The 16,629-nt window shown below is 39.5% G+C and overlaps 2 protein-coding genes across 7 annotated transcripts in view; both read right to left on the bottom strand.

Annotated features, from left to right (window-relative positions):
- The window catches only part of BIRC6 (baculoviral IAP repeat containing 6), a 183,557-nt gene that overhangs the window by 148,692 nt on the left and 18,236 nt on the right, over window positions 1–16,629 (bottom strand). For all 6 annotated transcript variants that reach the window (XM_063305522.1, XM_063305550.1, XM_063305531.1 and 3 more), the window contains exons 4-10: window positions 16,027–16,220; window positions 14,209–14,320; window positions 8,894–8,976; window positions 5,562–5,784; window positions 5,317–5,477; window positions 3,259–3,317; window positions 914–2,308 (exon numbers count right to left, since the gene is read on the bottom strand). In XM_063305522.1, the coding sequence (XP_063161592.1) occupies window positions 914–2,308; window positions 3,259–3,317; window positions 5,317–5,477; window positions 5,562–5,784; window positions 8,894–8,976; window positions 14,209–14,320; window positions 16,027–16,220 (2,227 nt within the window). The remainder of the gene's footprint in view (window positions 1–913; window positions 2,309–3,258; window positions 3,318–5,316; window positions 5,478–5,561; window positions 5,785–8,893; window positions 8,977–14,208; window positions 14,321–16,026; window positions 16,221–16,629) is intronic.
- YIPF4 (Yip1 domain family member 4) overlaps window positions 1–16,629 on the bottom strand; it is a 93,173-nt gene that overhangs the window by 41,903 nt on the left and 34,641 nt on the right. The gene's annotated exons all lie outside the window — the stretch shown is intronic.

Genomic DNA, 16,629 nt, shown 5'->3' on the forward strand with positions numbered 1-16,629 from the left:
AGGCTGAATAGCAATATACACTTAAAACACTATTTACCTTTTTTGGCCCTGATGCCCTTGAGGCCTCAGTCACACCACAGCTTTTAAAGTTCTTGGAAATGGTTTATGCAAACTAAGCCAACAATTTATAATTAGCAAACATTTTTTAAAAATTCCAAAAATAAATTTGGAAAGCAATCAAGCAATTTGTAATAGTGAATTGGATTATCCTATACTATAGAGTGAAGAGGCACCAGGTTTTAAAGAACAGTAGATATGTTTTTATTACTTAATTCAGGAAAAAAATTCCCTTTAATCTCAGTAGTTTTTCTCTCTCTCTTGTTCCTTTAAATTAGCTTTTATATACATATATGAACATTTAGAAAAAGAGTCACATTAGGAATTTAGGTGTTTTGCTTTATTATTTTGATTTTTGTAGTTTAGTGTAGAATTATTTTCACCTTTTTGGGCTATTTTGTTTTGTATACTGGTTTTTATTTTTTTTACTGTAATTTTACACATAAAACAAATTAGGTATCTATTCTGAACTACATAGTGTTGTTATAAAATAATGACACAGTTATATTGCTATTTAGTTTCTATATAATAGCATAGCTAACCTTTTTAAAAAAAACCCTGTTAATTGCAACATTTTTTGAAATTTAAATAAAAGCTTTTAAAAAAGAGAAATACATGGGTGTTTACCAGTGGGTCATGAAAGTCAGAACAGTGGCTGTGACTGCATGACTGAAGTCCTGCCCCTTGTTTGTGTGTGTTGCAATTGTGGATGTTGCACAAACAAGAGGGCAGAGCTTTGATAATGTGATCATGGCTACCATTTTGACTTTTCTGCCCCCCAGTTAAGCACCCCTGGGTATAAACAGAAACCTGGAAAAATGCAGCATTTTTTTTTTAAAAAAAAGGAAGATCTTACCTCTAGTGCATGCACAGAGTCTATCAGTGCCTGAGCAGTATATTACTGAGACAAATTTGTCTGGTTCTTCAGTACCTTCCTTTTTAGGTGGCTCCACTTTGGCCAGGATTTCAAAGTTTGAAAGATCTAATATTTTAACATAGCCTCCCTGAGTGGTTATTACTAGATGCCCAAGAGTAGAGATTTCCGATCTTTTTTCTCTCTCGCTGCCATTCTTAGAAGTTATCTGTATTTCCTCTGTAGGTTCCTCACAGTCATCTTCTCTATTATCCAATATGTCTGGTGGGAGCAAAATCAATGAGGTAATGGTATCCTGGGGGTCTTTGATATGCTGAATTTTTATAGGTTCCTCTTCTAGAGTCACAATCCTAGTAGCATAGTTCATTTTATAAAGTACTAGGTAACCACCACTAGCATTCCGTTGTTCTGGTTGAATTATTAAAGGTGTCTGTACATCTGCTGGTGACTCGTGCTGGATCATATTGATATTTGCACCATTCACTACAGTAAGATTAGATTCTATTTCTCCTTTCCTTCTATTACATAGTGCCGAGTTTAATTTATTTAAATTATTCAAGGCCTCTACTTGATTTATTGCACTCAGGGATTCAACAGGACATGTCCGCAGTCCTATTAACAAATGAACTCCATCTGCACAAGGAGTGATTGAATCTACACAAAAATTCTCCTCCTCTGCAAACTTTGGCAGTCTTAGGCACTGAACCAAAGTTCCAGGTTTGGGAACCATTGAGTTCCACTTGTCAGAGTCTGGAGAAGTTAGGCTGGCTGTTGCATCTGCAAACTGCTGAATGTATGTCACAGGAGGATCTTGCAACAGCAATTGCTCCTGACTATCCAGCTCCATCTCTATGATTTGTGGAACTGTAAAACCATCATCATGTAAACTTTTACTCATGATATTGTTCATCTGTGAAAAGATTTTTCCTGCTTTTTCATCAGATTCCTTAATGCTGTAAAGCAGCAATATAGGTGAAGTCCTCCTTACCAGAGGAGAATTCAGTTCTGAATTAGTACAGGATTCATTGTCAGTTGATCCCAGGTCTGATATACTACCAGCTTGAGTCCTGCTTAAATCATCCAGTGATCTCTGAGAATTACTACTAACAGGAGAGGTAGCAGGCGATTTGTATGTTAATAAACCTCCAGCTAACAAACAAGGAAAGGGAATGTTGTGGTGTTCCAGATGTTTTTCCTTCATCTTTTCACTTTTACAGTTAGTTAGGCAAGAGTTTGCCCCAAGTTCTTCTAAATCTTTCACTGTGTCTTCAAGTACATTTGCAACTATTTCCCACTGAAGTTTCTCAGGCTGCTGAAGAATGCTGAGAGCAGTTACATCAAGGCTAACTTCCATGGTTTCCTTTTGTGATGTATGTCCTTAAAGATAAAGCAGACAGTGTAAGAAAAACAGATTTTACCCACAGTTGAGAGAGTTAAGTTTTTGTAAACTTTTACATTACACACACACACACACACACACAGTGTGTGTGTGTATATTGCACAGCTACACCTAAATACCATTAACATGCAAAGAAATGGAGATTACTTAGAGACACATTTTCTTTACACTGTGATGAACCACCAATATCTAATGACATTTTCAACTATTACTATTTTATCCAAACCATATAATTGCAGTTTGCCTATCTAAGCTTGAGGACAGCAAAAACATGCTTTGTCATGTGAAGGTCTGACATATAAAAATTGCACAGAATAAAGGTAAAATAATTACGGGGTTGAGAAAAGCATTAGAAAAATATGGCATAAGACATTTGCATAATGTGTTAATATGAGATCATCACACAAATATACTGGGTATAGTTTCTATACTGATAAAGTGAAATATAAAATATCCCATGGCTAAAACAGGTATAACAGGAAACCTAGCCATGTTTTCAACATGAGTAGTAGAGACCCTAACCTTGAAAGAAAATAAGAGGCAGCCAGAATGGTCTATCTCTCGCCTCCAAAAAGGTCTAAGGGTTACAAATACACATTGTCCTCAGAGAACAGCATGGAGACACTATTCTCAGCCAGCCAGCCCTCAAGAAGGATCTTGATGACAGCTTTAGGGACTGCCCCTTCTTTGCTGAAAAGATTGCAGGGAGGAGCAGAAGAAAAAGGATCATAAGGCACACTTTCACTGAACCAATTCCCTCTACCCTGTTTCTTCTGTTAAAAAACAGGCTTCATTATTTCTTAAGCCTAAATCAAAGCATTAAGGCTAACAGCAAGACATGTAATCCTTACTCCTTATTGACAAAAGCATCATTAAGTAATTGTAAGTAATCTTATTTCTATTTCATAATAAAATATTATGTGCCTACCAGTCACTGATTCTGATCTGGAATGCTCCTCACTGTCTGAATCTTCTAGCAAATCATCACTTAAGGCAAGATGAAGATTAGAGAAATGAAGCCAAGAAAACAATTTAATACAATACATTATTATAACTAGTTCTAAACTTCATATATTTTAGCATTAAGGACTCCTAATATGCCTGTATATTAAATATGAATACTACAAAAAAGTTAAATTACTTAGGTAAGCTACTGATGACTCCAATGATGGTTATACTTATTTTAAATCAATTTTGTGATTTAACCTATATGATCCTCTAAGTTAGGAGCAGATAGCCTGTATTTGCTTTAGGAGCCACATGGGAAAGAATTTGTTGAGGGCCACAGGCTAACCTTGAGGAGGGCCAATTGACCTTATACTCTCATACTAGTGAGATCATCGGAACATATATTCTTCCTCTTATAAATCAAGAGAAAACAAACAGTGCAAAATCCTGTAGTTTCGGGCTCTTGTTGGAGAGCAAGCATTTTGCTAATTCAAACACTAGGAAAAGTAAGGTTAGTACTAGCTGCAAACACAAAATAAACCAAGGAACATGTAAAGAGAGAGGAGGGAAAGGCAACTCAAGTCTGTACTTCCAAACTGTGGTTGGGGTTGATTCATATTGGTGGCATTCAAGTAATAAACTAAGGCTTCATAAACTAACATGAACCATGGGCTTCTAGGTTAATAATTCAAACCAGGACTTTTACATAAAGATGCCACACAATGGCAAGAGTGGAAAAATGGAGAGAGGCTTAACTGAACTGAGAGAAAAGTCTTCAGAAATAAAGTTCTATAAATAAATTCTGTGCATTAATTGTTAGTAGTTAATGTAAATTCATAAATAAATTTAAATTGTTTCATAGTTAATATAAATTCTGAAGTTGTTATTAACATCCTCAAATTTTATAAAAATGAAGCACTCTAATTTTATCACATCAATAATTTTAATGTGGATTCTTTTTTTCAAGCATTTGATCTGCGTGAATCTCACAACAGCAGTTAAAATTGCACTGCAGTTCATATAAAAATTAGTGTTGAACCTAATCTCTTAAGATACTAAATTTACTGTTTGTACCACAAACAGCCTGATATTTCAATGTTAACTTTTAGTTTGTATTTCTAGAATCATCCAACACAAACCTTTGCAAAGCATGACTTATAAGCAATGGGGAACAAATGACAACGTTAAATCTAAACACTAAGATGTCTTCCTTCTCCAAGTAAACGTATCTATCCAGTAAGCTCATCCTAGTCAAAGAAGTTGAGAATTCCCAAAATATGAGAGGGGAGATCAGTGGAGACCACCATTTTGTCAAACAGCCTACTTTTGAGGTCACAACAGCACCAACTCTTGTGTTTTCAAAAAGGTGAAGAAGATTTGTTCCACAGGTCCTTTGAAAGTTGCTGAGTTGATGCCATCATGATAGTTGCTATTCAACTTTTTGTTATATTGCAATTGAGTTGGTGCTTTACCTGCTTTTCTTTCAATGTTTATGAATGTAAACCTCTATGAGTCATGTCAGCAGTATATAAATGAAATAAACAAATACATTTTCTGCTGAAAATATAAGAGTATGAGTGCTAACACAGTTTGAGAATTAGAACACCACTAATACTAAGAAGCAAGAGATGAAGACAAAACAATATTCACCAAAGGCTTTGAACTAGAAAGGCGAAAAATTCAACACAGGAGATTCAAAATGAAATAGGGAATGACAGCAATACACACATGGTACCAAACATCTGTGCACATTGTAATGAATGAAAATAAACAATGGTTTCTCTCTTTTCAGAGCAATTGTTCTATGTAAAAAGGAACCCATTCATATTGGATCAAATGTGAATTAAAGTAAGTTTTTTTGGTCTACACTGCCTCTTACCTCACCCTTCACAAAATTAATCTACTGTGAAAACAAAGCTCTCTTCTCTTGGAAGGATCTAAATTAATATTGATAGGTTTTATCTCAGTACTTCATGATCAGTGCCCTCTTTCAAAGAAATAAGTATATCCATGTTCAATCAAATATTTATTGGCGTACCTGTCTCCTTCTAATTTTGGTATATCTGAACAGCTAGATGAATCTTCTATCCATGTTATTGTTGGTCTTCTTGAATCAACCCCTGAGCTCTGTTCCCCAGACAATACAAGTTGCTGTACAATTACTGGATCATAAGCATTGATCTCAAACTTTAAGTGCACCTATGCAAATTTAAAAACAAAATTAAGCTTAGATGCAAATTCTTATTCAGATAAGTAGCATTACAGCTCTTGACAACAAGATACCTTCATAAGTTTGGAAATATCCCATATACAGATCTTTCCTCGTTTTGTTGCAGCAGCTAAAAAATGAGGGCAGCTTCCAGATCCAAAGCAGACTATTCTGTCTGTGCCGTCTGTACAAGGAAACTGCGCTGGGCTTGTGGCCAGCGTGACTGAGAGGGGCACATTCTGCGTGTGTTCACCTTTCACAAATGGGCAGTTTGGGGAATGTCTTTCATGTTCAGACCTTAATGAATTAGAAAGATAAGTGTTAAAATGTAACAGCATTACTTTTTTCTCATTAGTAATTTTGCTGGATACAAGCTAGGGCACTTGGATAATTAGTATAAAAGATAAAAGCACTACACTAAGAAGATTAAGTGATAAACAACAAATTCCAAAGTTCCTATGAACAAAACCCTATTCATAGACACTTTTGCAGAGGAAGACTAGACAGCCATTTGTGGGCCTTATGCCTCCAGTGCAGCTCTCTGTAACTCCAAAAAATCTTATTTGGAGAGCCAGGATGACCCTCTGGAACTTTACAGCAGGTGGCACAGGTAGCTGCACTTTCCTGTCTTACCTTTCATAGTACGGATCCAGAAAGCATTAAGGAGCTCACTCACTCATAATTTTTATCTGAATGCATATAAAATTTGTGATTTTGAATAAAAAGGTTTGTGTAAAGGTTCATATAACATGTACAGTTGTAATTGAAATTATTCAACCCCCATTGCAAATCAGGTTGATTGTCAAAATGTACAGACTTTCAGCTGTTTGCAATGAACAAATCGAACAAAAGCAATTGAAATAGCTCAACACAACAAATGCTTCAAGTGGTCTCCCCAAATTCAACTGAACATGCAACTTATAATTACTTCTCCAGTCTCAAAATTATTCAACCCCTTCATGGCAAGCACCTTCAGTACTTAGTAGAGCACCCTTTTGCTGTTATGACCTGCTGCAAATGAGATGCATAGCCAGACACCAGCTTCTGGCAGTGTTCCTGAGGAATCTTAGCCCATTCCTCATGAGCAATGGCCTCCAGTTCAGTAATATTCTTGGGTTTGCGTGCTGCAACTGCCTTCTTCAAATCCCACCAGAGATTTGCTATGGGGTTCAAGTCAGGTGACTGTGACATCCAACCCTTAGTGGAATCTGAGGTATGCTTGGGATCATTGTCTTGTTGGAAGGTCCAATGACACCCAAGCTTCAGCTTCCTTACAGATGGCATGACGTTTTCCCCTAGGATTTCCTGATACTTCAATGAATCCATCTTGCCATCCACATGCTGCAGGTTTCCAGTGCCAGAGGATGCAAAGCAGCCCCAGAGCATCACCAAGCCACCACCATGCTTAACTGTAGGCAGACTGTTCTTTTCAGAGTATGCTTCATTCTTCTTCCTCCAGACATACTGCTGATCCATCGGGCTGAAAAGTTCCAGTTTTGTTTCATCACTCCACAGAACAGAATCCCAAAACTTCTGTGGCTTATTTATATGATTTTAAACATATTGGAGCCGACTTTTCTTGTGCTTTTGGGTCAGTAGTGGTGTACGTCTTGAAGTTCTGTGTTTAGTACGCGCCTTACTGTGCTCACTGAAACCTCAGTGCCTGTTGCCACCAAATCTTGCTGCAGGTCTTTTGCAGTCACTCAAGGGTTTCTCTCATTCTGCCTTCTCAGAAATCTGGTTGCAGCCACTGACAGCTTCCTTTTTCTGACCCGTCCAGGTAGTGTAACCACTGTTCCTTTAACTCTGAACTTGAGAACTATGCTTCCAACGGTGTCTCTAGGAACATTCAGTGCCCTCGCTATCTTTTTGCATCCTGTTCCTTGTTTGTGAAGGGTAATGAACTCTTACCTTTTTGGACCATTCTTTTGACTTAGCCATACTGTATTTCTAACATGCAGTCAAATGTGACACTCAACAAACCCCTAGCCAGTTCAGGTATTTCATGTGTTGCAGCTCAAGCACACCTGCTGCAACTAATGAAGCCCCTGATTAGTTGCATCAGGTGTGCTTGAGACACCTGTTTTGCATACTGTATGTGTGCTGTTGTGACGGATTCTATTCAGGGGCTTGAATAATTTTGAGACTGGAAAAGTCATTATATATTGCATTTTCAGTTGGCTTTGGGGACAACACTTGAAGAATTCATTGTGTTGAGCTATTTCAATTGCTTTTGTTTGATTTGTTCACTGCAAACAGCTGAAAGTCCGTACATTTTGACAATCAACCTGATTTGCAATGGGGATTGAATAATTTTGATTACAACTGTATTCATGCTGCAATGGGTTTACCTGTTAAAGTTCACAATTAAGCATCTTGAGATGTAATTCACAATTCAAAAATCCATAGAAAAATGCTTATTTTAAGGAAAAGTAGGGAGAAACCAACATATTAGGAAAAATTGATTGTAAAAAATGTACATTTCAGGAAAAGTGTATAAAGGTGAGCGATTAGAAAAACAGACACTTCCTATCATGACATTTTTCTCTCAGATTTGTAAATTGGTGTGTAAAGGTAAAGGTAAAGGTTTCCCTTGACGTAAAGTCCAGTCAAATCCGACTCTAGGGGGCGGTGCTCATCTCCGTTTCTAAGCCTTGGAGCCGGCGTTGTCATAGACACTTCCGGGTCATGTGGCCAGCATGACGACTCGGAACGCCGTTACCTTCCCGCCGAAGCGGTACCTATTGATCTACTCACATTTGCATGTTTTCGAACTGCTAGGTGAGCAGGAGCTGGGATTAACAACGGGAGCTCACCCCGCTGCGTGGTTTCGAACCGCCGACCTTCCGATCGACAGCTCAGCGGTTTAACGTACAGTTTAGAAAGTAAGAAAGGGAATATTGATGCACTCACTCATCCCTAAATTCCAGTACAGTAATGGGAAGTCATTGGTTAAGATATTATTTCTGAAACTGTTACGATTTGTTTACAAGAATTATTTAAGAAAGTTGATTAGGAATAATGGCTGGTTCTTCATTCCATTCTCTTAAGAGGTCATTATTCAATCCCATTTTTAAAATGCTTTTCTTAAACTACTCTTTTTAAATAAGGATAAGCTCCCCAAATGGAAATAATTTCCATTACTGAACATTCAAAAATATTTTTAAGTGTTGTTGTTAAGGTCACCTATTTAAAGTTTGATACTAGATTAAATTTAATAGGGAGTTCTAAAAGAAAATTCTAAGCTACATTTTGAGATTTTTAATTAAATACTGTAACCAACCTTAAACCTAAGTATGTCACAAAAAAATCTAAATCAGTAGATCTAACATAGTTTCTTAGCAAACCAAACCTTGCATATAGAACAGAAAGCAACACAGGTACGTTTCAAATGTTACATTCTCACCAAGGCTCATCTGTTGGCTCCCAGCATACCAAACACACGCTACACGTAAAACACATGGCTCTGTCGTCTCCTGATGAAGCAGGCTATGGGAGAATGAGAGAAACAAATGAAATTTTAAATGTAACATATAGTATCCGATATATACAAACACACATAGCAGAGAACCTACTATCTTCACCTACTGTTTCAACAGAAAAAAAAGAAAAGAAAAAAAATCTTTTGGGTAAACACAAACTCCTGAGGACAGTCTTCTTGCAGGGTGTATATTACCTGTAACAAAACCTGTCTCTTTATGCTGTCACAAAGTCAGAAAATCGCAATGTTATAATAGGAATAAACTTCTATATGTATCAGCCACATAACCTCTGTACACTAGAGAAAATTTGGGGCAGGAATATCCTGAGTGAATAAAGCAGGTTTGGAGATAAGTAACTACAGAAAAGCATTACTGTAGTGATGGATAGCTACCTTGCTGGGAAACTCATCTGCAACTATTTCTCTTTTGGAAATCACTGAAGTGTCTTTAGAAAAATGCTTCAGAAACAACTACTATAGCTGGATGCTTTACTAGGCTTTCTCACCCTCCCAGGACACTCTTTAGCAGACCTTAAAGTGACTGTTTTGGAAAAATGGGACTTTAACTCCACCACTGAGGAGAGATTGCTGTATTGTATACATCAAAAGGCTACAGGCTATCTCAGAAATTCTTAACAAACACAAGGGGTTTTTACCACATTGCAATTGGTAATTGATAAGGTACTAGTAATTTGCCTCACATAATCCACCTAACTTCCCCTCGCTTCTTCCCCCACCTCATCCCAATTTAAATCCTACATCAGTCTAGCCACTCTAGGCATTAAATGAAGTGAGTTGCAGCTCACAAAAGCGTGTTTTAATAAAAATCGTTAATCAGAAAACGTGCTACCAGACTCTTGCTTTTTTCGCCACGACTAACACAGCTCTCCTCCTATAATCTTTCAAAATCAATAATTAAGAATAGTATAAAGTTCTGTGTCAAAGTCAAGTATTTCAGAATTACCTGATTTAAAACAAAGGTTACTTATAAAAATGTCTGTTCTTTTTTCAATAATAAAATGATCTAGAATGACATCTTGTCCATAATCATAACTTGCATACGCTGTATGTATAATTTAAATATTGTATTTATTATTATTCCTCTATTGGACAGAGATAATACAATTATCTTCTGTAAGTATTAGTACAGTACAAATAAAAATATGGGAAAGATTGCACATTTCAACAAAATGTTACCTTACAAAGAAAAGTTAATACTCTTGCCCTGCTTTTTAAAATATTTGAAAGTAAAAGAAACCCCAAGAAACTGTAAGGATAATATGCTAAGAACTGTCTGCTGACCCCAGGGCTCTTTTTATTTCCAGAAGTATCTTAAGTTTCAGAGGCTTTCCTGAAAACAGTGAATAGATGGGAGACCACAGAGCAGCACTTTGTTCTGAAGCAAACCCAGTTACCCAGAAAAAAGACAACGGTAAACACATGAGCATGGATGGGACACATGGGGGAAGAGTGATTCGCTAAAAGTGGTGGCAAAAAACTATACTGGGGGAATCGGACAGTTGATTAGGGATAAGGGTTACTTTTTCCCCCCATGCTTGTATCCATCAGTTTTTGAAAAAGTGGCATGATAAGACAAAGTCTTCAAGTACAGGCATACCTCAGAGATATTGTGAGTTCGGTTCCAGATCACCATAATAAAGCAAATCATCTCAATAAAGAAAGTCACATGAAGTTTTTGGTTTCCCAGTGCATATAAAAGTTATGTTTACACTATACTGTAGTCTATTAAGTGTGCAACAGCATAATGTCTAAAAAAACAATGTTCATACCTTAATTAAAAAACACTTTATTGATAAAAATACTAATCTAAGTGTTGCTGCTGTACCAGCCTCCCTGCTGCATAGCAACCTCCCTGCCTGAGCTGCTGGAGGCCATCTCGGGGTTGGTGGTGGAGTTCCCCAGGCTTATGGTTCTGGGGGACTTCAACCTGCTGTCCCTGGGGAGTACCTCGGAGGTGGCTTGGGAGTTCATGGCCACCATACCGGCCATGGGCCTGTCCCAGATTATTCAGGACCTGACTCAAGACAGTGGCCTCACCCCAACTTGGTTTTCTTGTCAAAGGAGTGGCAATATGATCTGAGGGGACAGTTACATCTGTCCCCTCTGCCATGGTCAGATCATGCCCTGGTGACCCTGAGATTCTTTTATGCCGCCCCCCTCCACAGGGAGGCAAGACCCATTTGATTGGGCCACCCCCGGCGACTGACCCAGCAGGGTTTCAGAGGGAGCTGGGGGTTATTCCCAAGAATCTGCTGCATGATCCAGTGGAGGCCCTGGCTGCTGCCTGGAATAAGGAGGCGGCCGGGGCCTTGGATAGGATCGCGCCCATGCGGCCTCTCTTGTCCCATCGAACCTGACACTCCCCATGTTTAGAGGAGCTGAGGGTTCTGAAGAGGATTAAGAGAAGTCTAGAGTGCCACTGGAGGAAGACAAGGACCGAACTCCACCAAAAACAAGCTAGAGCTGCTCTTAAGGCCTACCTTGTGGCGATAAGAGTGGCAAAATGTCAGTATTTCCCAGCTCTTATTGCTTCTGCAGAATGCTGCCCGACAGCCCTGTTTAAGATCACATGACCTCTTCTAGGGAAGGTGGATCTAGAAACCCACCTGAAGGGCCATGCTGAGGAGTTTTCTTGGCATCTGGAGGATAAAATTGCTCAGATTCGTTCCAAGTTGGATGCCAGGCGTGGCGTAGGGTCTGGGGAGATGCATGGGGAGCAAACTTGCCTGGTTATCTGGGAACAGTTTGATCCTGTTGGGCCTGAGGAAGTGGACAGGATTCTTGGGTCTGTAAATGCCACCACTTGCCAACTAGATCCCTGTCCCTCCTGGCTGGTGAAGGCAGCCTGGGAGGTGACATGTGGCTGGGTCCAGGTGATGGTGAATTCATCCTTAGGATAGGAGTGTTTCCAGCAGCCTTTAAAGAGGCGCTGGTGCACCCCTTCCTCAAGAAACCATCACTGGACCCTACCATTCTGGACAATTTTCATCCAGTCTCCTACCTTCCCTTTTTAGGGAAGGTGGTTGATAAAGTGGTGGCGTTGCAGCTCCAGAGGATCCTGGATGAAATGGATTATATGGACCCTTTTCAGTTGGGTTTCAGGCCCAGATATCAGATGGAAACAGCACTGGTCGCACTTTTGGATGATCTCTGGCATGAGCGGGATGGGGGCAGTGCATCCACCCTTGCTCTTCTTGACCTCTCAGCGGCTTTCGATACCATCGACTGTGGTATTCTTTTGGGTTGGCTCAGGCAGTTGGGGGTGGGTGGCGTGGTCTTGCACTGGTTCACCTCCTTCTTCCAGGGCCGATTCCAACTGGTGTTGCTTGGGAGTGAGAGATCCAGCCTGTGGCCCCTCCTTTGTGGGGTGCCTCAGGGTTCGGTGCTCTCTCTGCTCCTTTTTAACATCTACATGAAACCTCTGATGATACTCAATTATACATCTCCATCCCGGGTAATGTGAGTGATGCTGTTGCCACCCTTTCGTGTTGCCTGGAGGGTTTGCATGAGGATCAACAGGCTTCAGCTGAACCATGGCAAGATGGAGTGGCTGTGGGTTGGGGGCTCCCAAGTATCCAGGAATTTACCATCTTTGACCCTGGATGGGGTTGCACTGGCCCAGACAGACCCAGTACAGAACCTGGGGGTTCTCCTGGACTCACGACTCCTGTTCAAAGAGCAGGTGGCAGTCGTGGCCAGGGAAGCCTTTGCACAACATTGTGTTGTGCACCAGCTATGCCCTTTCCTGGATCAGGAGTCCCTCCGAACAGTCACTCATGTGCTGGTCATCTCCAGCATAGACTACTGCAATGCGCTCTACCTGGGGCTATCCTTGAAGAGTATCCAGAAGCTACAGCTGATGCAAAATGCGGCTGCACGAGCAGTTTTAGGAGCTCCTAGGAGGGCACATATAACACCATTGCTGTGTGAGCTGCATTGGGTGCTGGTTTGCTTCCAGGTCCAATTCAAGGTGTTGGTTATCACCTTTAAAGCCCTACATGGCATGGGTCCAGGTTACCTGAGGGACCACCTCACCCCAGTTACATTGACCCATCCCACCCAGTCAGGCAGAGAGGGTATGCTACAGACCCTGTCCATGAGGGATTGCTGATTGGCAGGGTCCAGGAAGAGGGCCTTCTCTGCCATAGCACCCGCCCTTTGGAACAGCTACCCCCAGTGGTAAGACAGGCCCCAAGTCTCCTGGCCTTTTGGAAGGGAGTAAAAACATGGCTATGCCACCTGGCCTGGGATAGGAGGGGAGACAGCCATTCATGGGGGTGGTTGGCCCCATGAGGGTGCCTAGATTAAGAGCTTCCCATCTTGAATTGTATATTTTATATACTATATTTTATATCTTGCATTGGTATTTTTTATGTATTTATATTGAATTGTTTTTAGTGACTTGCTATTTTTAAGATTTGTAAGCCACCCAGAGTTGTCATGTGAGAGATGGGTGGCAGAGAAATTTGATAAATAAATAAGTAAATAAAATCTGTTGGGAAAATGGCACCGATAGACTTGCTCAACACAGGGTTGCCACAAACCTCAAATTTGTAAAAAAAATAAAAAAAATAAATGCAATTATCAGCAAAGCGCAATAAAGCGAAGCGCAATAAAACCATGTATGCCTGTAGTTTTCTTGCCACTGCCATCTTCTGGGATATTTTCCACTTCCCAGTCTAGCCTATAGTCCTGGTATTCCTTGGAGGCCTCCCATTCAAGTACTGATCAGGCCCAGTCCTACTTAACTTCTGAAGTTAGATAGGGGCCGCCATCTACTGAGACTAAACAAGACATCATTAATATACTTGTTAAGCGGCTTATTTTTGAGTTGTTGAATTGTGCTTCAAGGAGGCAAATATGTGATACAACATTTCAAATTTAAACCCCCCTCTGCTTTACTCCATGCAAAGACAACAATTATATAGTAGTTTCCCATCTTGAATTCTGTAAGCTGTCTTGTAAAAGTATTCAAAAGTATATTTTATAAACACTTGACCAGAAATTTAGTACTTTTAAAATTAATATTTGTAATATTTATTTTGCCCTCAAGGGAAAAAAATTATTTTTAAAAACTGAAAATATGACTCCTTTACAGGCTTAAAGGAACAGTCAGGAACAACAGAAAACTATCAAATGTATTTCCAGCGGACAAAATATTTGAATGTACAGCACTAAGAATAACACATTGCTATTTCAGTTAGAAATCCATAATTTACCTGATGGTAGAACCCAGCTTGAGCCATGGGATCCGGCTGTGCCCACCTATAACCTACATGAGGCCATGAGGTGAAGGTTTCCCGTCTGTTAGCCTCACTGTACATTAAAGACCTTGGATGATGAAAAAAGGAATGTACAAATTAAAACAGTTCAAAGGCTCCCTAACTGTTGTTAATTCCGAGTCTTAAATGACTACTGCCCCATCCAGAAGATGCGGAATTAAATAATCACCTGTATTCCTCTTCCTCCTCCTGCTGAATTTCTTAATCCTTCTATCTATCACCCATACTCTAACTCTTCCTCATAGAATCTGTATTCCACCACAGATACATGTTCACAATTAAAAGAATCTCACAAAACAGTGATTGCTTTCCATTCCTCACATATAGAATTAATATATGAATTCATAGGTATGTTACCAATCACAATAAAAATGCAACATCCCAGCTTGCAAAAGCCAAAAAAAAAAGTTGTAGCAATCTTTTTCTTGACTTTTTGTACACTTAACAGGGTGAATGCTGGCCTTTTTCTTCATCAATAATTTCAAAAAACAGGAATGGGTAACTGTAATGGTATGTGAGAAAGACCTTGAGAGACATGGCGAAAAGGTGCTGCCTAGAGAATGGGAATTCTGTTAATGTAGCCTAACAATAAAGTAGAATTAGCTCATCTGGTCGTGTCTCCTGTCTGGTCTACCTGGGAAGGCTGACAGTAACCATAAGCCATATGCATTCCCACAATCACTTTTTTGCAGCTGCTAGAGAACACATTACCAAAACTGGCAGCACACGGAAGTGCAGCTTTCCACCGAGTTCAACAAGAAACCTGCCAAAAGGTATCGGTCTTCAGATTGGTTCTACATATCTAAAAACATATTTAAAATATCTTTAAGCCCAATACTAACTACATCCTCCTGTATGGATGAAATTGCTTTCCACAAACCAACCAACCAACCAACCAACCAAACAATACAGCGCAGTCCCTGGTCTTCACAAGCTTTCTTGTATAAAGTACTTGAGTATCTATAATGTGCTGTGATTAGCCACACATGATGAACCAGAAATAAGTCTAAAACTCTCCTAACCTCTACTCCTGAAACTGAAACAGGAGGACTATTAGTCATCTGACAAACTACCAGTTCTCAAATGTTAGGCATGTTGGAAATTCTGAATACTGTGGATGCAAAATGGCTCAATGAGGAAACACAGCCAGTTACAATATACCAATATTCTAGGAAGAATGCTCCCTACCACCCAACTAACTTTAGCATTATTTCCCCTTGTACAGCTGGGTTACAAGCACTGCATGTTTATTTTCAAAGAAAACCTGTGGAGTCCAGGTGAAATTGCGGCATTCTTAGAAATAAGTATGATTCTGTGGATTGGGGCTAACCAATGGTTTACTAATTTATAATTGATTTACTAACAGGTATCAAGGATGATATCCACAGGAATAACATCACAACTAGCATCGCAATATATAGTTCTTGTCCGTATGTAGTTTACATAGGTTACTATAGCGACTCCTTTACATAAACCATGTGGTGCTGTGTACACATAGGCAACTTACATTTCCAAAAAGTAATCTACCACTTATCTGCCTTCTGCTTCAACAGCAGGTGTTCTTTGAACCCCTCTAGAGGAATTGTCACATATAGCATCAAAAACAGCAAATCCTTCACCCCAATAACTTTGTGCTATTGCTTCAGGTCAGACTCATTCCAAATACAGTACTTATTAGGAACATCTAAAAATACACATGCAAATGAAACAGACTGTAAAACAACGTTTTAAAAATGTAAATTAACTTTTTCATACCTATCCACTGATCGGCCAGGCCCCACACCAAGTTCCGGTCGTGCACTGGGCAAGAGGTAAGATAATCTATCCATAACAGATGAAGCTACAGGTAAGGCAGCAATGTTTTGATTTATTTTCTTGAGTTCACTTACAATGGCACTGGCAACAGACTTCAATACATGGTGAGGGAGATGGAACATAACAGTTGCCCACTACAAAAAAGTTTTTTAAAAACTTGTGTTATTAAGTACAAGACCCCAGCTTCAAAAACACAACAGGTATGTATTTTTTAGGATACAGACACAATAAAAAGACAAAAAGGCTAATGAGTATAAAAGGTCTTTAAAAAAAAAAGTTAAGCCAGCATCTTGAGATATTTTGCTATGAAACAGAGCAGACATAGGGCACCTCTGGCCCTCCAGATGTTAGTGACTTACTGCTCCCAGCAGCCCTGCCCTGCATGGCTACTGTTAAGAGCTGCAGATACTCAAACCTATGAATATAAACATAAAAACTAGATTCATGTTTGTTCTGAAAACAGTTCACTCTAGAAAGAATAACTGTATAAAGTATTTCCAAGACTTCCCTTTCAGACCTCTGCTTACTGTGAGATGACTAATG

This window comes from Candoia aspera, chromosome 1 (assembly GCF_035149785.1).
Source record: "Candoia aspera isolate rCanAsp1 chromosome 1, rCanAsp1.hap2, whole genome shotgun sequence".
Classification (NCBI taxonomy): Eukaryota; Metazoa; Chordata; class Lepidosauria; order Squamata; family Boidae; genus Candoia; species Candoia aspera.